This window comes from Hoplias malabaricus, chromosome 4 (genome assembly GCF_029633855.1).
Source record: "Hoplias malabaricus isolate fHopMal1 chromosome 4, fHopMal1.hap1, whole genome shotgun sequence".
Lineage (NCBI taxonomy): Eukaryota > Metazoa > Chordata > Actinopteri > Characiformes > Erythrinidae > Hoplias > Hoplias malabaricus.
The window spans coordinates 59,075,756-59,097,845 of record NC_089803.1 but is presented as its reverse complement, the minus strand read 5'-3'; the positions used below and the strand labels follow the sequence as shown (position 1 = coordinate 59,097,845).

The following is a 22,090-nucleotide window of genomic DNA, read 5'->3' as shown; positions in this document are numbered from 1 at the left end:
ATCAATTCCCAGTGAAATGACTGGACTGATGAAACATACGTTTCTAGCAGCAACACTTACAAATGGGCCGTTTGAATTGTTTCAGTGCCTATAGTTCAGTCCATTTAGCCCAGACCTCCATAATAAACAGCCTAAAATAAGCTTAATATACTAAACAGAAATGACTGAACACATTGGCCAATATACTCTAGCAACATGTTTTCACATGGAAATATTTTTCAGTTCATATTTAAAAGTATCTGAAGCACATTCTCTGTTACAAAGAATGAATAAGGACCACAAGAGATTCTTAGGAATCCACTTTTGACATGCCTAGGATGAGTTTCACATTCCTGAAGCCACAGTGCCATCCAGTGGCAAAACCATGAATGAAGAAACAGGACACGGGCATAAGGTAGCTCTTAAATATTCCTTGTGATATTAAGGGTATTATTAAGGTGTTTGGCCCGTTTGGCTGCAGTAGCAGCCTCTAAGAAGACTGTTAGATAGTTCTGTAGAACATTTAGGTGAGGATTTGATGGTATTCAGCCATAAGAACTGGTTTGAGATCAGGTACAAAATCCATGCAATCTCATCTGAAATACATACGTTGGAGCTTGGAGAACAGTGGGTGGACTTTAAAAAAATTATTTAAAAAATAAATAAATAAATAAATTCTCTAAAAATAAGGGGTGCTTTCATATGCTTGAATCCAGAGTAAAATATTTTCAATGCACAAGATAAAATGGAAACAACAACTGGACATTCTTTTGTGGTTCATATCTTTTGCCTGTTTTATTATCAGTGTGTCTATATAAAAAAAAAGGAGGGGGGAAAAAGTTCTGTAATCAAATAAAAGAAACTTCTATGATGTATAAAAAAAGTTTCCAAACATCAACCCTTTGCTACCCAGAGCACAACTAAATGAACGTAATGAAGTCTTTCATTACACAGTCATAATGAACAGTATAAAAAAGGCAACCAATAGAGACCAGAGATCCATCAGCAATTATCAACTCTGATCTTTTTTTGTCCCAATTTATATAAAGTAAATGCAGATGCTTTTTTCTTCACAATAAATTAAACACAGGCACATCATGATCATGAAGGACCCAAACGCACAACCAAACCATCACTTTAACTAATATCATTAATTTTTAAAAAATATTACAGCTTAAGCAAATCAATTTATTAACACAAACAAATCGAGCTTTCCAAAATTAAAATAAAAAAAAAAAAAAAAAAAGTCTGGGCAGCATTTTTTCTTTTGGTTTCATGAGAACAACGCACTTTCAGTTTCCATAACAACAAGACTTCTGTGTGAGAATCTGAAGAATACAGATATATATTTAGTTATATAAATATATCAGAACAAAATAGCGCTTAAACTGTTGTAAAAAACATTATTGGTTACAAAAAACATTTAATACCAAAAGGAAGTTTATGCATATAAACTTCAATAATTTAAATGATAAAAAAAAGGAAAAAAAAAATATGAAGGAAAAAGAAATGTATCACATTATGTTCAAGCCCTGATCGCGCATCCTTTCCCGATGGAACTTCACGATTCACTTTTTTCCCTGTATCAGTGAGGAAGACGAGGGGATGCTGAAGGTCATAAATCCCAAAAAAAAAAAAAAAAAAAGTATAAATACTACATTAAAAAAAGAAAAATGAAATGTACAGTACCCACAGTGGTAACAGAATAAGTTAGCATGGGGCCATTTACAGTTTATATACAGAGTTCATTAAATAAATTCAGCTTTTGCGAGTGGAATTCACAATATCAGGCGGAGTGAAAGACATGTAGGTGGTGAGAGGCAGTGGACTTGGCACCAGTCACTCAGTGGTCACTTAGCACAGTGAAGGAGAAATGACGAGAACCTCTCCACACATTCAACAAAGCAGCAGCCAGCAGAGTGGAGAGGCAGCAGACACATGACAGATTGACACAGAGGCTTCAGGGGAACGTTATGGGGGTTATTTCATAAAGCAGGATTTCTCTTCTTCGCTGGATAACTTAAGCCCAAGTGAAGGCAGTCTATCAGTAACGTCCGTTGCCTGTTTCCATTGGGCTGAAATTTTGGTTTAAATGTTATCTGACCAACATTTAGAAGTCATTATTCAATTGTGTAATTATGAATGTAATTACATAGTGGGATATGGACAATAAATGTATAAGGTTTTTAAAACACCACCTATTTTTCCCAAAATATTATATTTATGCAGTTTACTAAGTAATAGAACAAATAAAACTGTTGAAGTTTTAAAAACAAACAAAAGGAGTACTTCTAAGAAAAAAAAAGCAGAAATACCTTTGAGCAAGGCACCTAAACCCCAAGAGCTCCCAGGCGCTGAAGCCTGCCTTGTGTTTATGTTCAATGACATGAATGTGTTAAACGCAGTTGTCAGATTTTGTTTACTGCTGTGCAATGATGATAAAAGCAGGTTTCACCATTCATTTGCCTTTTTCTTGCCATTACAACATATTACATCCTGCACTGATAATGTCCACGTACTGCTTTCAGAGTGTTTCCCCAACACTACATTTTATACAGACCAGGGGTTGGAAATGATCAACATTTGCATCAATATTTACTTCCAGTACAAACTGAACAGCTGTGAGAAAGGTCTTCCATGAAAGGGAAAAAATGTTTCCACTTTCAGTATATTGTTTGCCTTTGTTAGATTTCAGTTTATTGACTGAACTTGAACTGCCTAAATGTCAATAAAAACAATGGAAGAGAGGGGGGGGAAAGGGGTCTGTTCTCAAACATTTGATCAGTAATGTAATTCATTACAATGAATTAATGTTCTACACTGAGAGGTTTACGTGTACATTTCTTATTTTTTCCATCTTATGGTGTCAATAAATCACAAAAACGTGGCAAAAATCCTTAGAAAGGCGACTTGTAAAATGTTCCCTGTTCATATCCATCAGCTGAACAAAAAAATTCACATGGAATTTTATCATCGCTGACACTAACTGCAGTTGCTATAGGTTGAAGAAGTGAGAAATCCTGTTTTGGTGAAATACCCCTCTAGGCACCTCCAAGTAAGTAGCAGCCTGTTGTGATGAATACTAAGGCTTTAACATCCACCCGTGTGGCCAGGTTTTCTGAGCTGTGTGGTGAGCGTGTCAGTCAATGTCACTAAGGTCACTGGTGGGCTCGTCCTGAACTCTGCTTTGGTGGTTCATTGCCCGGTTGAAGGCGATCTGCACAGCTTTGCGGATGGATGATGTTCGGCCCTCCATCATTTTAATTTTGTCAATGGTCTTGTCGATCCCAAGAGGAACCATTTTGGATTTAGGAAGCCATTGCCTAGAGATATATTTCATGATTAAAGCAAATATAACCTTATTTTTCCCCCACTCCAGCAGGGGTACTTTAAAAAAAATACTCTTACTGAAAAACATCCTGCTAAAGAGAGTCAGTCGACATTTTGTCATGTGCTTCATGTTATATTTTACACATTAAACCTGAAGCCACGTATGGCCATAACAAATAAAGATATCCAGGTCTAAAAGTTTTGTTTACCAGATTTTTTAGCAACACATAACCCACATAACTACAGAAATTACCTAGTTAATGTAATTTAATGTTAAAATGCATTCAGAAAATGGCACCTGTGAAAAGTTTTTGTATTGACACAATATATTTATCCTACCAATTTAATAAGAAATAAAGATTCTAACAACTTTAGAACTAATTCCCATGTCCTAGGCAAATACAATACCTAGAAGTTAAGTCAAGTTTAAGTTAGACAAGTCTGGCTTCAGCAGTAAAAACACAAAGACAAGCAGATTTTTGTTTCACCAGCTGTAAGCACATAAAAATAGAAAGTTTGTGGTTTATATCTTTGAAGATGCTGACATCCTGGGAATATATATTATATATCTTGATATTCAGCAACAAACATAATCCCATCCCACTTTTTTCAGAAGTAAAAAAACCGTCAAATATAAATTAGACAGCCATTCCCAAAACAGCTATCAGCCTGGAAACCTGACAGCATGCACACACAAAAAAACTAAAAGCTGAGAGCTCAGGGCCCTTTAAAACTCACCAGCTGCGTTTGTTGTCGAAGAAGAGGACGAGGAAGAGCTTCTCTTCTGACTTGTACTGCATCTGCTCTCCAATCCTGAGCACGTTGAGAGGGGGCGTTGGAATGGACACCCCGTTGTGATGGCAGCCCACCCGAGGCATGTGAGGGTCGATTATCTACAAGAAACAAAAGATTACACAAGTTAGAAACTGAAACCTGCAGAGAATCTGTTCAAGGTCCAACTTCTACACAAACACAAAGCTGCTCTCACACCAGCAGAGTTCATTAAAGGATGAGGGGTTCACTGAACAGTGCTTTTATAAAAAAAAAAAATCATTTGAACGGTTAAAATAGTAAGAAGTAGAATGCTGCCACCTTGTGGACATAGGAATTGCTAAACATCAAAAAGCATGTTTCATTAAAAAAAAATAATATAAATAAATGGCATCACAATACACTATTCTTAGCATATGATGGACACTGGACACTTAATAACTGCAAATACTGTTATTATATCACTCTTCATTCAATATAGAGCTCTAAACTCTTCTCCAGAAAACACCAGCAATTTCAATAATTCATTCACCAATTTGCTGTTATATTTTTGCTGTATCACCCACTGCTGCATGCATTAATATGAAGAAAAAATATGTCACAAGGACAACACATTCGTTGCATCAATACACAGACAGCACACAATGTTTGAGCTCCACCTGTTTCCTGCAAGGAGTAGGAAAAGTGTTAAAAATTAAGAGACACTTGGTCAGTTTGCACACAAGCACACTCACCAAGGCAGGGTAGGAGGGATATCCGCTACATTTTGCCCAAACTAGTTTAAGAGGTTCCAGAACAACGGTTGCAGCACTAGAAGGCATCCAAATATTGTTGTTGCCAACTTCTACGGAAGCAGGAATTACAACATTGAGGTTATGAGGGGTTCACTGCAAACAGAGCAGAACACTTCCAAAGCCATGCTTATAATCCCAGTGCATGAATACAACACACAGTGCATTTAGATATCACAATATGATGCAGAAAAAAGGCTCATTCCAGTTACTGTACAGGAGAAAGGCCGGCTGCAATTTGTAATTTAGGGAGCATATAAAGTGTGATTATATTTATCTTCTAAAAGCTGCATTCACATTACCATAGAAAATATGTATTTTGCTGTAATTTATAAAAGCAATAAGACAAATTATTAATAGCATTTGCATTAGACAAGTATTTTGGTGTTTAAACAAATGCCTCCAAACACATGCTGTAAACTTAACATTTTACAAATCAAGAAAGCTGAAATACAAGTTGCAAGACAACTCAGTGCAGTTTGGACAAAAAGGCTCTATTCTAGTGAATCTAGGAGGTGCCCAATATATTTATTCCATGATGATGTGAACACAGGTTAAGACACCAAGGAACAGGCATCAAATAGTATTTCATAGAACACCTTTTGAAATCTAGACTGAATTTATATTTTTCTATATTTTATATTCCCCATACACACCTTTTTTTTTAATAGTTATTTAGGCAACAGCTTTGTATCCCATTTTTTCTTCCCAATATTTTACTCATATGTTTGTGTTTTTTTGATATTTCATAATTAAAACAACATTTATTACCATTTTATTAAAACATTGGACAGATTTCCGAATTTGCCTAATGGTGATCAAGAGCACTTTTAAACCTTCAGTTCTTTGTAATGTATGATTTCTAAGCGCGTGTATCGTTCACAGACCTCAGATTGGACTACCACTCAAAGACTAATTCACTGTCTGGTGTGAAACGCCTCCCCTGCTGTAGTCACTGAACCATACGTCCAACTGCCTACTCACCAGCAGCGAGTCTAGCAGCTTTGGCGAAGTTGCCATTCTCAATGCAAGAGATGAGCTCACTTTTGTCATCCACAGTGTTTCTCCGGACAAGGGCTGGCTTCCCCTTCCCACATTTTGGAAAACTCAGAGGAGCACTGCTGTAGAGAAAGGCCAAAAGGAAAAAAAAACTTTATATTTTTAATTTGTGAAAATTTACATTGCAGAAAAGGCTGTTTTAAACTTGTAATAAAACGTTTTTAGAATGAAACAATTAAGACAAAGCCAGACTGGCTTTATATGAAATGCTCCAGTCTTAGGAACATGCCCATTCAATAGCTTGAAGTGGTGAAACTGACTTCTGAAATTATCACTCCTAAAATCTTCCTTAAAAAAAGCTATAACATTAAACAGCATATTAAATAAATACAAATATGCTGATGCCCAAGTCACATTGTTACAATATTTTGAGACAAAGCTCTGCACTATTCTCTACATTTTTAAACACCAGCCATGGTAGAGATGCGAGTGCAGGGAAGATATACCAGTTGTGGATAGTAAATACAAACATTAAATAAGGGCATTTTCTAAAACTTGTAGGATACAATACACAAAAATAAGAAACAGAATTTTTTAGAACACCATTTCAAAGCCCCAGCAGCCCCTTACACTGTGTAAAAAAAATTATAAAATGTGCCAACACAAAATGTCCTAAATTACTATGAATATATTATGACCTAGATCATCACATTTCAAAAAAGTAACAATACATCTGAGGAAACCAGACCAATATTTGAAGCCAGTACAGACACTGCACAACCTGTATGCTAGTTCAATTTCACACATTCAAGTTGAAATTTGTAATTATAAAAAGGAGAGCACCAGTAATAAACTTTATCTTACAGCCTTCAACACGAATTGTTCTGGGTATGAACAAAGCCATCCTCTGTAGATGAATCTTTGATTTGTAGTCCAACGGAATCATTAAATCGGGAAACGCCTGTATGTTAGATGTTAAATATGCTGACAATTTCCTCCTTTGTTTTTGTAATAGGGAAAATACCCCATATTCATCAGTACCATTATTTCAAGATGCAAACTTATTTAGACAAATGTAGTCAGACGGTTTATATTCATCTGCACACTTGCTCAGTGAAGACCACATTCTGTTAAAGTTGGGACACTTGATGTGCTTTTCCAGACCTATACCACACCTGCACCACACAGGGGAGACCCAAAAAATAAATAAATAAATAAACAAACTTGTTCTATCACACCTTGGAGACAATGCAATATTCATAGCTAGATAATGAAAGAGAGCTGAAATGAAGCACATATTGCTCAAAGGTCTATCGAGTTGGAAAAATATGCAATGCAAAAAAGACTAATAACTGAATTTACACTACACACATTATACTCCTACCCTGACACGATACTTTGGTGGATTTGGTGGATAAGTAGCTAAATGTGTGACTTGAAGTTTAAGTAAGAAATCAGGGCAAACAATTTGCCCACCTCCGCAAATGAAGAAAATTAGAACAGAGTAATAGACTTGCTCATATGCTTTTGGACACATGAACTTCTGTTGTTATGAAAGTATATGTGAACAAACGTAATTACTCTGTATAACCTGAAGGGAGTGTGTGATGACTTAGGATGATGAGTTGAATTATTCTAACGAAAGTCATAATTCTCAATTCACACTCGTAGCAGAAAATTCACAGATCCGCCATAACATTATGGCCACCTGTGTGTTTCTTCAAATCACTCTCCATTCTCTCAGCTCCACCGACCATACAGGAGCACTCTAGTTCTAGTCACAGAACATATTCATCTGTTGCTCTTTGTTTGCTTCCTTTCACATTGTTCCTCAATGTTCTTATCTGAAAATGTACTGTCTCTAGTGGTCTGAAATCAACCATTGAACATGGACGTTGGACAATGAAAATGAAACACCTGGTTTTAGACCACAATAATGTATTAGTATGGTGTAGGGCCTCCTTTTGCGGCCAATACAGTGTCAATTTGTCTTGGGAATGACATATACAAGTCCTGCACAGTGGTCAGAGGGATTTTAAGCCATTCTTCTTTCAGTATAGTGTTTCCTGACTTGCTCCTCCAAAACACCCCAAAGTGGCTCAATAATATTTAGATCTGGTGACTGTGCAGGCCATGGGAGATGTTCAATTTCACTTTCATGTTCATCAAACCAATCTTTCACCAGTCTTGCTGTGTGTATTGGTGCATTGTCGTCCTGATACACGGCACCGCCTTCAGGACACAGTGTTTGAACCACTGGATGCACATGGTCTTATTGGTGCAATGTGCAATTAATGAAGATTGGCCACCAGGCTGCTCCAATTTAGCCATGAAACCTCCCACACTAAAATGACAGGTGTTTCAGTTTCATTGTCTAACCCCTGTAAAAAATAAATATTACACCATTGCTAATCACAACTTTCAAGTTCTTTCCATCAAGCTCTTTTCCTACACACTAGACAACGCAAGGACAGAGCAGTAGACGCATACGCATGTAGCATGCCCCAAGACCAAGACCATCTTTATATTTTGCCAATCTGGCAACATACAGAACTGGGAAAGTGTACACTGCCCCGATTAGCCTTTCCTCCATTTTGGATTTTGGAGATACATTAGAGGAATGTGTTTCTGATGCTACGTCAGCTTTAAGTGTGTAGGCACCATTAATGTTAGAGAAGACTGTTACAGTTAATAACAAGGGCTGTTATGACATGACTGATCACCATTAAAAATGAGCAGGAGAACTCAGGACATTTGGTTAATGAAGAGCATTCTCAATACTATCTGTCTACAGGGGACCACACATTCAGCCAGCAAGCTTTCAGAGTGAAGTGATCACAGGTAGGAAGACAACAGCATACTGGGGTTAAATAGGACAGTCAAATCTAAGCGCTCTTTATTCTAAGTGAGTCCAGTTGGCTACCACTAGTATGCATGTCTCTCAACTGCAGATGCTAGGTAGTCTGAAAAATGTACAGTCAAACAGCAGAGGACATTTAATACTGATGGTTGTATTTTTTTTGTAAAACAATCATTGCTGAATATTTCAGGCATATTGCAAACTGAGCTAAATTGAGGAAACTTAGAATACCACAAATGTCAAAGCTAATGTTTTGCATTTAGCCTAAAGCAAAAACTTCGGTTAAAGTAGATAAATGTCATTACAACACCAGTTATTATATGGTTTGACAGTATTTCAGGCAAAAGGAAAAAGAGCACAGCTGACATATGCTTCGGGTTGAATTGTTTGGGTTACTAAATCTGCATAAGTTAATCTGAAGATGGCAAAGGAGCCATACACATATTATATCAGCAGCCTTGAACACTTGCTTTTGCTCTGTAACCAACCACAGTGCCATGGTCACAGACGAAGTCTCTCAGCATGTCAGAACACATTGTGTATTGTGAAGCTGGTGTTGTCTCTATATGTTTGTGTACCTGCTAGTACCCAGCAAACTGCCGCTGGAGGAGATGCTGGATTCAGAAGCACACCTGCGGCGAGGCTCTTGCTGCCTGCTGGGACTCAACTCCTTCTGCTGCTGCAGAACAAAACCGTTCGACAGGCCTGAGAAGCAGAGAACAAGAGAGAGTGAGAGAGTCAAAATGCATAAAAAAATCTGCAGTGAACACAGTAGAACCTGCCTGAGGGGAAACAAATTGCAGTCTACAAGTGAGCCGAAGTTGAGAGCAAGTCTGAATACTACACTTCCATTTGATGTCCTTTTCCCTTGTCTCTCTTTCTCACACTTTCTTCAGCAGTCAGACTACCTCTGGGCTTTACACCAAAGATATCAAAATAACATAATTTATACTATCTGAATACAGTACTGTTCCACAGCTACATAATCTGAGGGATTCATATGGCAAATACATGCAGCATCAGATTTAAAACAAATAAACATAAATAACCATTAATGCAGTAAAATGTAACAAGATGTCCTCATTTAAAAAAAAGTTGCTTAAATCCTGATAGATAGCTAGAGGCATCACAGGTTAGCTCAAACAGTCAAAAATTCTAAACGATGTGGAGAAAACCACATAAAAAAATGTAATATATAAGGAAAATACATTTAATATTTAATGTTCATATTTGACCAATATGTTAAACTTAAAGATAAAAAAATGTGCACTATCATTTCCAGAGAAATGCCCAATTAAAATTCTCTTATTCGACATGTATACATTTTTCACATATGAAAGTAACAACAACAACAAAAAAAAAAGAATCTGTTTTTATCTTTGCATTTAATATGTATATCATTGTTGTTGAAACTAACCGCCTCATTTGTCAGCTTTTGGCCTAATCTGAAAGTATTATGTGCCATTAATTTTGAATTAAAATTACAGGATGAATGGATAAACAAACAAAATAGAACAAAGATCTCTCCAGACAAAGGACCATTCTGGCCATAACAATGTTTTGTTCCGACAGCAATGATATGCATAATAAATACTGGCTTGGCTCTGCTCTGGCTGCTGCAGGCAGTACCAAAGTTGGGGTGTTTGATGGGCAACTCCTCTTCCCCTTCACTGCCCCTGCTGGCACTCCTTGCTCTCTTCCCAGTATGTAGGAGGCTCTCCAGGTGGGAGATAACCACAGACAAGAAGGACTTGGCACCGAGCTGAGGACACACTCTACCTGGGCTTCCTCACCTCCCATGGGCTTCTGTGGGCTCACACTTTTAGACTTACGGAAAAGCACTGACGTCCGTCTCTTTACCGGACCGGACGGCTCAGCTAGGGTCGAAGTGGCAACCACGCTGACGTCGCCATCATCGAGCAGCAGTCGGTCTCGTGAATGTCCATTTTGGGTCTCCTTTTGGGATGGGAAGTCTTCCAGGTGGCCATCCATCTTGTCTGGTTCATGCAGTTCTGAGTTGGGCTCGATGGGCTTCAGTGTTGGGGGCTCAGTTGGTCTGTCAGTGTTTGTGAAAGGGGGCTGAGAATCTGAAGGCTCCAACTTTGGAGGAACTGATTTGTCACCTGCAAAAGAGACCAAACAGTCCATTAAGATTGATGGAACAAACAACATAATATCTAGATATCTAACTTATGAAATCACAACATATTTTAAATAAATAAATAAATACAGTAACATTTTACTGAAGTTATTTTATCATGGGGTGAACACACCAGATGATCAGGAACTGAAGCGTCTCTTAAACTACATACTTTCTTAAGAAGAAACTGTCAGCATCTTACACTAAATGCCAGCCTTTAAAAATAACTTGTTTTTTTTGGGGTTTACACACTAAATGATTTGGCAAAGGGTGGGTATCTCAGATTTTCAGTGCTCAAATTTCCATATTTTGCAATTATCAAATTTAATTAAAAAAAAACCTGTACCAACTTTATATTTACAACTCCAATTCTAAAAAAGTTGGGACGCTGTAGAAAATGTAAATTAATGTAAATAAAAGAAGAATGCAAATCCTAAAACCCATATTTTATTCCCAAAAGGTCATATATCAAATGTTGAAAGTGAGACATTTCACGTCATGAAATATATTAACTCATTTACAAACTTGATGACAGTATCACATCTCCAAAAACATGGGACAGGAGCAACAACAGGCTGGAAAGGTAAGTGGTATGAATAAACAGCTGGAGGAGCAATTTGCAACCATGTCACATGACTGGGTATTTTAAAAAGCATTTTAGGGAGGCAAAGTTTCTCAGAAACAAAGATGGGCAGAGATTCAGCAATCTGTGTAAAACTTTTCAGAAAATAAATTTCCTTAACTTCAAAATCTTTAGCAATTTGAATATCCCACTATCTTCAGTACATATCATCATCAGAAAAAATCTGAGAGTCTGCAGAAATCCCTGTGCGCAAGAGACAAAGCTGATGGTCAATACTGGATGCTCCAGCAGCACTGCATTAAAACCAGTAGGATTCTGTACTGGTATCACTGCATGGGCTCAGGAATACTTCCAGAAATCATCATCATCATCATCTTTAATCACAGTTCACTGTGAAATTCACAAATATTCACTGTCCAATAAAAAACCTACATGTCTATTTTTGTTGATTGTTTTTCAGATTGCTAAATCATTTGAAACCAGCAGCCCTTCACATCATGCATACATTTCATGATGAAATAAAACAAAATAATAGAAATGCTCTAAAAATTACTTAATTAAATATTTTTTTTCCATTGAAATGTGAGAGGTTTTTTCCTTCTTCTATAAAGTTACTATTTTGATGGATACGTGTTTTTAATTGGAGAGACTAAATACAGGTTAAAACTGTATCATACAAAGGAGAAGCCATATGTAAACACAATACAGAATTGCTGCAGCCTTCTCTTCTCCTCCATCTTCATTTAAAATGTACTGAGGCAATACAGAAAAATGTTTTGTGGTCAGATTAATAAAAAGTTCTAATTATTTTTGGAAAACATGGATACTGTGTCCTGCGGACTCGAAGAGCGTTATCAGCACACAGTTCAAAGCCTGCATCTTTGATGGTATGGGGTTGCATTAAGGTCTATAGCGTGGGCAGATTACACATCTGCAAAAGCACTATCAATGCTGAAAAGTATATAGAGGTTTTAGAACAACACCATATTCCCATAGAGACAAAGTTTATTTCAGGGAAGACTTTGCATATTTCAAGAAGACAATGTTAAACCACATACTGCATCCGTCACAGCATCATGGTTTTGCAGAAGGAGTGTCCAAGTGCTGAAATCTGTCTGCAGTACACACCTTTTACAAATATAAAACATCAGACATGTAGCAAAGAAGACCCAGGACTGTTGAGCTGTTAGAAGAGAGACAAACAAGAATGGGACAACATTCCTTTCCCAAAACTCCAGTAACTGGTCTCCATGAAGATGGGATGCTACACAATGGAAGACATGGCCCTGTCTCAACTTTGAGATGTACTGCCTCCCTCAAGTTTGAAAATGAGTTAATGTTTTTCAAGTAATTGTAAAACGTGTCACCTTCAAAATCTGATGTGTGTTGTATGTTCTTTTGTGAAAAGAATGTGTGTCTATCCCAACTTGTTTGGAATCTGGGTTGTATATGGATATAATTCTTTACTGCACAGACAACTAGAAAAGCATTTCACTACAAACTAAAAACAAAGGTTTGACAAGGTGAAAGATTCTATTATTGATTAAGGCAGGATTTATAAAAGGCACTTACATTTAGACAGTAACTAAACAGCAGCTCCTTCATTTTATATGCCTCTTTAATCTATATCCCTTACCTAGTGCTCTCATTGGTTAGTACTCAAATATGTCACTGACCAGCTCTAAATGAAACATGAATACTGGTCCATTTTACTCCACCAAATGATGTTTGAAAATATTGGAGAGATATTTATTACTTCTGAGCTTGGATGGAAACATCGAATCGTCCCCTTTATGAGATTACTATACCAACTGTGCTGCCAATTACTTTAATTTGTAGAAAATGGCTAAAAAAAAAAAAAAAAAAAAAAGAGTTTGCACAGATGTGACAGTTGGGGTACAAAATGTCATTCTTTAACTCCAATACAAACTGGAAAAAGCACACTTTAGACAAACAAAAAAATTATTGACTAAATTTGTGCAAGGATTTAAAAGACCACCTTTAACTAGTCATAATTATATCCCCAGTATCTGTCCTTTGACATGTGCAGCAAATTCATACGTTAGTGAGTGTCCAGCTGACACTTTCAGTCCCAGGTCCGAAGATTTTTTCCATGTTCTGTTCACATCCATTAAAAAACACCAGCATCTCAAGCACCATCCTTAAATAAGATGCTTTCTAACATTTCTCTTTGCTGATCTTATGCATAATCTGGCCACATGTTGGACAAGCTCCTGTTATATGAAGAGCTTTCAATGCTCTTCATTTTCTGGAATGCGAATAAAAAGTGGCAAACGATGGGATTTTCATGAAAACACACTATTGGTTTGTGATGCTTTTCAAAAAGTCCTCTTTTTTTCAATTTAATAAATGTCTGAATTATGACTAATGGTTCAGCAAAACATAAACAGCACAGTACCCACATTTCTGTGAGTGCACAAAGACACGAGTCCTGAAATAAGAGTCCTGATTAAATATGAAAAAACAAGAAGGGAGTGACACTGGCATTCTGAACAGGGCAGTTTAAATAGGGGGAGAAAGATCCTGTGGTGTTTGATCCTAGTGGTATTTGGATGAAAGAATGTCACAGACATTTCATTAAGAATCCAGGGCAGTGTTAACTTCTGAAAAAAGTAATAACCACACACACTTGTACATCCATATTTATCTGTGTCTCCTAGGAAATGCAAGTTGTGTGTTTGGTTGGGGAGTTGGGGTCGTGTAGTGTGTTAAAATCAACAAAAACAGTCGTATAGTGTGAAATACTCGGTCTGTTTACAATCTGCTCCAACGTAAATTTGAGCTGTGCGCATGTGCGTATTTGCTTCATGGGTGTGTCCCGAAAAGTGCCCTGGAAACTACATATAGGGAATAGTGGGCCATTTCAAACACACCTATGGTATCGGTGCTCTCTGTAGCTGATACCGATACTGTGCTTTTGCCTAATCAAATTCCTAAAGCAACCCTCCAACTCATCTGGACCTGGGGGCCTACAATATGTGTGCACTGGCAGGTGAACACCCAGTGGTTGGGGAAATTACACTAGTAGACATTTCACACAGCTTATCAACCTTTAAATACATGTCTTTGGTCTGCTGCAGGAAACCAGAACACATGGAAAAGACCTACACAAACACGGAGAAGTAAGCATGAATATGTGGAAGTCCCATGCAAACTAACCTTCCTCAGTTGAGTTGGGCTCTAATGATTCCTCCACTCCCACTCTCCTTTCATCGGAGGAGAGTGTCCGGCTGCTCCTCAGACTCATCTCCATTCTCACATCGCTAATGGTCTTCTTCAACAGCTTCAGCCGTTTGCTGCGCGATGGGCTGGACTTCATTGCAGAGGTCAGATCAAGCTTTTCCAGAAGCTCTTTCAGCTGCTCGTCAAGGGACAGGTGCTGCCGATTGGCTGGGATCAGCAACTGATCGACTGAAACAAATAAAATCAGAACAACATAAACACTGTGCAAGATGACTGTGTGAATCATTAGATACTTGCACAAAACCTCAGAGATTTATTAAGTAATCTTAAACAGTTATGCTTGTGTGTCTTCTTACACTCTCTGAGATGTAGGTTCATTGTATATGAGCCTGTGAACTTTTATTTATAAAGACTTAAGTCTGAAAGTGTGAACATTTGGTTAATGCAAAACTCTCAGTTATTAGTGTGTATAGAGCTACTTGCTTTAAAACAAAAAAGCTGAGGAAATACAGCAGACTAACCAGATTTATTATTTGTTTTTATTTTAATGCTTACCCTCTTCCCAGGAGAAAGGAGCTGGAGCATCTACACTTGGAGATTCAGATGTATGCATACCGGTGTCAAATTCAAAGCCAATGCACTCAACATGGCGCCGTGCCTTCCTGAGCAACATCCCACCCTGATCTCTCAGTCTGACAGCAGCCCGGTAAAAGTAGGTATCCTTGGCATTATACTTCATGCAGTTTGCAACAATGAGGTTGAAATCAGCTTCAAACTCATCTAGATTCTTGTAGCCCTGTGCGTCTATACGTTTCCTCATGGTGGAGAAGTCCATAGGGTTCTTAATGTGGTCCAGATAATCAGGTACCTTAAAAAAGGAGGCAGGCATTTACCACATGAAATAACAGAAAAATACATTCTGCCATTATCATTCTAGACACAAATTCTCAGAATTTCTTATATTATGAAAATCTATATTTTTTAAGACAAACCAGATACTTAAATTAAATTAACAGGATAAATTTTGCATCAGAACTATATACATCAAAGTGTCTTCCTTGGGATGAAGAGCAGGGTCTTCCTAAACACTGATTTAACTATTTTGCCTGAAATTTTCCTCTTATCCCAAAGGCGGTTTAAGCAGTTTTAAGTGTTATTATCATATCAAATGTTTAAATGCATGTACTTTGTCAAAAATAAGTACTAAAACATTGCCTTTCTCAAAAGGAATGTGATTAGTTTTTAAATATTAGGGCTTTGCAATCCAGTTATAAATAAAAACAACATTTTTGGCATGGTGCCTTACCAGAGGTTGTTTTGCTTTATAAAATCCAGTGGTTTATGAAGATCTTAACACGTACCTCCTGGGTGTTAACAGGCTGTGCAAATATCCTGGCCTGGTCTTTTTCCTGAAGCCCTTCCAACACAGACCTTAGTAATATGGTAAATGGAGTAAGCTGTAGCTCTAGAATTGACTGCTGCAACTTCATCTGTATAGGTATAAAAAGGTAGGTTAATATCATTCTAGGAGATGCAGAAAAATTATAATTAAATAATCAAAAGCAGACACGAAGCACAAAACAGCAAGTTGTCTCACTACTACTCATTACAAAGGTTTAAAACTGCCTGGTTTATTATCTTGTTGTGAAAGTCTGTTCTGTCCATACATATTTAGACAGTGAAAAATACTTTTCACAAAATTTGCATTTAATTAATTCAGAATATAAAATTCATATAGAAGAATCTGACCGTCTTCATGGTCTTCTCGGTTTTTAGAATTGAGCTGTTTGTCAGGTATGCCAGGTATGTCTTGTTGGATCAACAGTTTATATTGCAATAGGACACAGGAATGCAAGAGATAATGAATTGGGTCATAACCTCTTCTCTTTTGAGCTTCTCTCTCTTTCTAATGAGCTCCAGTAGCAGTCGTGCTCTCTCAAGGTCATGCCTCAAACGATGCCACTCCTTCAGCTGCTCCTTCAGTGCCCGGCTTTCCTCTTCACTGTGCTTCTAGGTAAATTAAATCACCATTGTGTAACATAACATTACTCACAATTGTAATTCACAAAGCCTTCTGTGAGGCAAGGAATGTCACTGAACAGTGGACTTACTGGTGTGCTTTTCTGGGACTGTAGGCTAGAGTGAAGTCGTCTGATCAACGGCAACCCGTTCCGTGATTGTCTCTTCAGAGTCCAGTAGTTCAAGACCAGCTCGACGAATGCTTTCTTCCTCTGAAGAGAAACTTGATTAAGGATGGTGCTTAACCTGTGGGAGATTTGAAAAAGCATTAATGATTCAGCTTGGCCTGGCACTGATACACATCACTACCCTTAGGCCCCTAGTATAAAACCTTTCCAGATGAAGGAAGGAAAAGTCTGTCAGTCAACCTACCGTTTAACGCAATATTTTGGCCAAAAATCAACATATGTTTGATGGTCAAAATTTGCTTCTTTAGATTTGTACAGGATCTATACGACTAATTTAGCTAACAAGTGACTGAAGCTCCAAGACATATGGCTAAAAATCACACAAAATCACATTTAAATTTAATTTGTAGTCAATCCTTCGGGTTACAGACGAAGACATTGCATTAAGCTTCAATATTCATCCATAAAAGCATCAGCATTTCAGTTATATCAGTATGAGCAAATCTTTTAAACAGACTTATAACTTACCTATTAGTAGGAAAGCTAGGCCCAGACTTTGCTAGTACTGCTGTCACAGGCCCCAAGGCTTTCTTACTTTTAGCTTTCTTCTGCTTCTTTTTCAGTCTTGTTTGACCATTTTTTTTATCAGTCATCTGACAGAGTCCATTTTTGGTTTTGTCTTTGTCATATATAGCAAGGGGCCTCCTGGTGGAGCCATTGGGGGTGTGGGCCCCACAGTAAGCCGTCTTCTTTACAGAAAAGGAAGGGGTACCTGCCTCAGTCATTTCCTTGATGGGCTCCATCTTCATGAAAAGACCAGCCTTTTGCGCACAACTGACATGGAAGGCAGTGTAACAGTTAGCTTTGTGGCATTGGATGCAGGCACCAATGCCCTTCTCCTTGCAGAGGTAGCAGGTAAGCTTCCAGCGGGCAGGGGGGATGTTTGCCACACCGTCTATAGGCTCAATGAAGACTGTATTGGAGAAACCCACTTCAGGCACCCATAAAGCACAGACCACATGCCCCCAGCGATCATCATCTGTCTTCTTGACAGCACCACCTTTGTTGGGGCAGAGGATACAGTCTGCAGGCTGGTTAGGAGACTGCAGGCAATGACGGCATAGCCACTGGCCCTCTGGAATGTATGGCACTCCATAACACTCTTGATGTACAGCAAGGTTGCACATATCACAAAAGAGGATGGCATTGCTTTCCTGGCATTCTCCATCCATACAGATGCAGCACACAGCATCCTCGTCCACCAGCAAATGTGGGTCCTGCTGGCCCTGGCTTTCCAAGAAGGATTCCTTCTCGAAACGGTCCACAAGGAACTCAAAGACATTAGGAGAGACCTGGCTGAAGCCTTCACTTTTCCGTTTCTCATTGACCAGGTCCAACCAGGCATAGTCTTCCTCGTCCATGTCATACTCAACCTCCTCGTCCAACTCCTCCAGTGTCTTCTCCTCATACTTGTAGTACTGTGAAGGTCTCGGGGGTACAACAGGCAGGTTGTAGTCCACAATGCGGTATTTGGGCTCATACAGGGTAGAGGCAGGTGTCTGAGGTTTTTGTGCATTCAGAGCTGCTTTCTTTTTCTGCTGGCTGATTTGGAGGCGTGCAGACCTTAATGGGGCCTGCTGTGGCTTCTCCGTGTTCTCCTTATTGCTGGTGCACTCCATCATCTCCTGGGCCATGGGGTCATCATCTGAGATGACCTCCAGCTTGTCGAAGATGCTTATCCGATGCACGTGGCCATCCACTTCCAGCTCCACCATCCGCTGTGCCTGTGCATAGGTGAGCGTCTCCCGATTTGGGGAGGGTTTGATGGGCGAAGGCGACCGCTGTGGCGCTGGTGGTCTGTGTTGTCGTACTTTCTTTCTCATTGTGGACACTTAAGCTAGAGACAGAAACAGAACTGTGTTCAGATTCCAATTAAAATAGGTAAAGGAGCACTAAAGCATCAGTGAAATCAAGAATAAGTATCAATAAGTATAAGTATGTACAACTGATCATTATTCATATTCCGAGGTCATTCCTGTATATGCTGTAGTTACAGTGTGACCTCGACACACACTACAGAACCACAAATTCCTCTATGAGAACCCTATACTTAGCAGATTTTGGCTGGCTCACCTGCCATAGTTCAAAGACCCAGCTGTCTTTGATGGTAAACAAATCATCATAAATATGGCTTAAGCTTAGCCTTCCACAGAAATTTATGTTTTCCTGCTGTCAGTGTCGGGTTTACAATGGCAGGATTTCACCAAAAGCCTGCAAATATAAACCCACTCTACTGTTGACATAAACACTAGCCAAATTTTAAACCCTTAGCAAAGCATACAGTTAATATGGGCACTCAAAGCTATCACTCCCTTACGTGATGCTCCAACAGACCATACATGGGCAATTTATGAGAATTGAGCTGTTAAAATACTGAACTAACAGAAGTTAGTGATTGGTTTCAATAACTGCACCCACTTTCTAAGGATAAAGAGTACATAAAAATGAATGAATTCTCTGGTCCTCTGCATTGACCTGATACCTAGTGAGTCAGAAACTGTCACCAGTAATAACAGGAAATTTGAATTCAAGCTCACAACAAGCTGTAATAACTGAGGTATGCGATGTGACAGTTTTTTGACACTACCAGAGTGGATGTTGCGGTTTGGGGTGGGGAAAAATCCCTGAACCCCAACCTTAAACCATATTTAGCTCAGTAAGCCAGATCAGACTGCAGTGCATTTCCTTTATATTATTCATATCTGAGCAACAGCAGAGAACTGCAAAATTACATGGTAAGTAAGCAACAACTCTGTAATAAAAAAAGTGTGAGCTCACAAACTAATTCTGCTAGCAATTGAGAAAATATTACCACGCGAAATTAAACATTTTTTTAACTCTAAAAAACTTCCTAAGCATAGACTAAATAAAGAACTAAGCATGCAAGCACAGCTGTGATGCTCCAAACACATCAACCTCAACCCACTGGCAGAGTTGCTCTCTTTTACTTGAATGACTGCCCACTACAGAGCGAACTTGGAAATGAATGAATGAATTTTTTTTAGCATTAACCTTGACATTAAGAAAAATTACTGAAAGAAAACAGCAAAGTAAGCATTCAGATGAGTCGGTAATCAGTTACATTTTATTAAAGTTATGTCAGGTATAACTGAATTTGTACTTTCCTGGGTAATTCCAAATCATAACTTTGCTCCAGTAAATTAAAGCGCAAAGCAATATAATTTGTTCTCAGTTACATTTAAGACATTAATATATATTTACTAAGTGCTTTTATTAGGTTAAAGTATTTCCTGCAGTAACCCAAAATGGGAAAACAACACCAAACTTTAGTGATGCTGATGCTCTAAGAAGTTCCACCGTAGTTTAAACTTTGTACTTAAGTACTACTTTTGTACATCTAGTGAAGCTGTTTTGAGGATCTACACAAACTCCTATAATACAACGCAATGCTTAAAATACTTTTACTTGAGTAAGGGCTACTTTCTGGCAGGGAACACCTTAGATGGGAATGAATGACTGCCTCCGTTTCACACTCTACATGGCTACAGGAAAAAGTTAAGCACAACAAGATGAACTTAGCAACTCGAACTAGAGGCAAGTTTTCTTCAGGCAACTTCTTTGGTGTTGTGACAGTTATCGAGACTGCTACAGAGTGGGTGTTGTTGTGGTTGTAGTGGGGGCGACCACCTTAAACCACCTTATGGCTCAGATTAGACTGCAGTGCGTTTCCTTTGTGCGTAGAGCAACGGCAGAGAAAAGAGAACTAATATGGCATGCAGTCAGCTAACAATAATAAACGAACAGCAGAACGAGGGCAAATGGCGTCCTGCAAAACATAAGCACAGATACAGAAATTCAGACCGGTGATGGAGGATTTAAAGGTGTTTCTAAATCGTATGTACACCTCTCCAACGTTTCCACATACAAGGATTAAAACAATAACCCTTGTGATTAGAACTGCAGTGGTTTACCCGGACGCAGTGCCTCGCAGCCCCGTTGCTTTTGGCTGAAAAGAGAAGCAGCAGCGGCTCTCGAAAGCAATGGCGGCTGTGATTCCGAACACAATGTTCTCATCCACAGGGCGCAGTCCGGGGCTCCAGCGATGAATTTAAACTCAGGAGAAGGCGAAAAAGCCGTGATGGCAGATACTACGCTTCCCGGAGCGAGTTCCGCGAAGGAAAACTAGCTTTAAAAGCCATTCAAAAGCAGCAGCCGTGTCCTCTCATTCTCTCTCGTTCTGCGGGTAAAACGGTACGCAGCTGCTCCGCTTGTGAGAGAGTGAGAGATTGAGTCTTCTCTCTCTCTGTCTCCGTCTCCTTCCCCCCAATAACAATGCGGGCGGCTAACGCTATCGGCTAGCGCTCACTACACACAACACACAAAACTGCACAACGGACACTGAACAGAGCCGAGCGGCGCGCGCAGGGCGTGATGACGTCACGTTCTCACAACACAACAGCTGACGCTCACGTTCTCACCAGCGCGCACTATGAAACCATAGGGATAATTATAGAACATACACTAATCACCCAATACATTATGACCACCTCTTTGTTTCTACACTCACTGTCCTTTCTCCCAGCTCCACTGACAACACAGGTGCTGTTTGTAGTTATACAATTACAAACTGTAGTTCATATGTTGCTCTGCCTACTTTGTTTGCTCCCTTTCACCCTGTTATTGAATGGTTAGAGCATCACCACAGAGCATGTATGATTATAATGCTGAATCGTGCACTTCGCTGCCGTGATTGATGTGGTGGTGGTGTGTGTTGTGTTGGTACAAGTGAATCAGACACAGCAGGCTGCTGGAGTTTCTTTTTTATTTTTATTTATTTATTTTTAACCCTCTGTTTTACTGCTGGATTAAGAGTAGCCCACCAATCAAAAATATTCAGCCAGCAGTGTCCTGTGACCATTGATAAATGACTAGAGGGCGACCAACACAAACTGTGCTGCAACATATCTCAGATTTACATCTACAAGGCGGACCAACAAAGTTTCTTCAGCAGCACTGCTCTGTCTGATCCACTTGTAACAGCACAACACACACCAACAAACCACCACCACATCAGTGTCACTGCAGCACTGAGAATGATCCATCACCCAAAACATAGCTGTTCTGTGGTGGTTCTGTGGGGTTCCTCACCATGGACAACTAGGCTAAAAGTGGGCAAACAAAGTATGCAGAGCAACCGATGAACTTCAGTTTGTAGGCCTAATAGTAAAAATACAACGTGCACCGTTGCTGTCAGTGGAGCAGAGA

At 38.9% G+C, this 22,090-nt stretch overlaps 1 protein-coding gene across 2 annotated transcripts; it reads right to left on the bottom strand.

The window, feature by feature from the left end:
- Window positions 1–759: 759 nt before the first annotated feature.
- Window positions 760–21,177, bottom strand: brd1a (bromodomain containing 1a). Of its 2 annotated transcripts, none has more exons than XM_066668950.1 (13): window positions 20,797–21,177; window positions 17,333–18,701; window positions 16,769–16,922; window positions 16,536–16,667; window positions 16,019–16,147; window positions 15,213–15,525; window positions 14,634–14,885; window positions 10,563–10,853; window positions 9,309–9,435; window positions 5,856–5,992; window positions 4,815–4,924; window positions 4,048–4,202; window positions 760–3,302 (listed from the first exon to the last, which is right to left on the bottom strand). In XM_066668950.1, exons 2-13 carry the CDS (start codon window positions 18,685–18,687, stop codon window positions 3,119–3,121), a joined length of 3,339 nt encoding a protein of 1,112 aa, XP_066525047.1. In that variant the 5' UTR covers window positions 18,688–18,701; window positions 20,797–21,177; the 3' UTR covers window positions 760–3,118. The 2 variants fall into 2 exon arrangements, with proteins under 2 accessions (XP_066525047.1, XP_066525048.1); XM_066668951.1 differs by having other exon boundaries at window positions 5,856–5,989.
- Window positions 21,178–22,090: the final 913 nt, after the last annotated feature.

Coding starts and splice junctions, on each gene's coding strand:
- brd1a (XM_066668950.1), bottom strand. CDS start 18,687: ATGAGAAAGAAAGTACGACAACACAGACCACCAGCGCCACAGCGGTCG. Junction 10,854..14,633: donor GCCCAACTCAACTGAGGAAG/GTTAGTTTGCAT, acceptor TCTCTTTTGCAG/GTGACAAATCAGTTCCTCCA. Junction 9,436..10,562: donor ACGGACGTCAGTGCTTTTCC/GTAAGTCTAAAA, acceptor TCTGCTTCTCAG/GCCTGTCGAACGGTTTTGTT.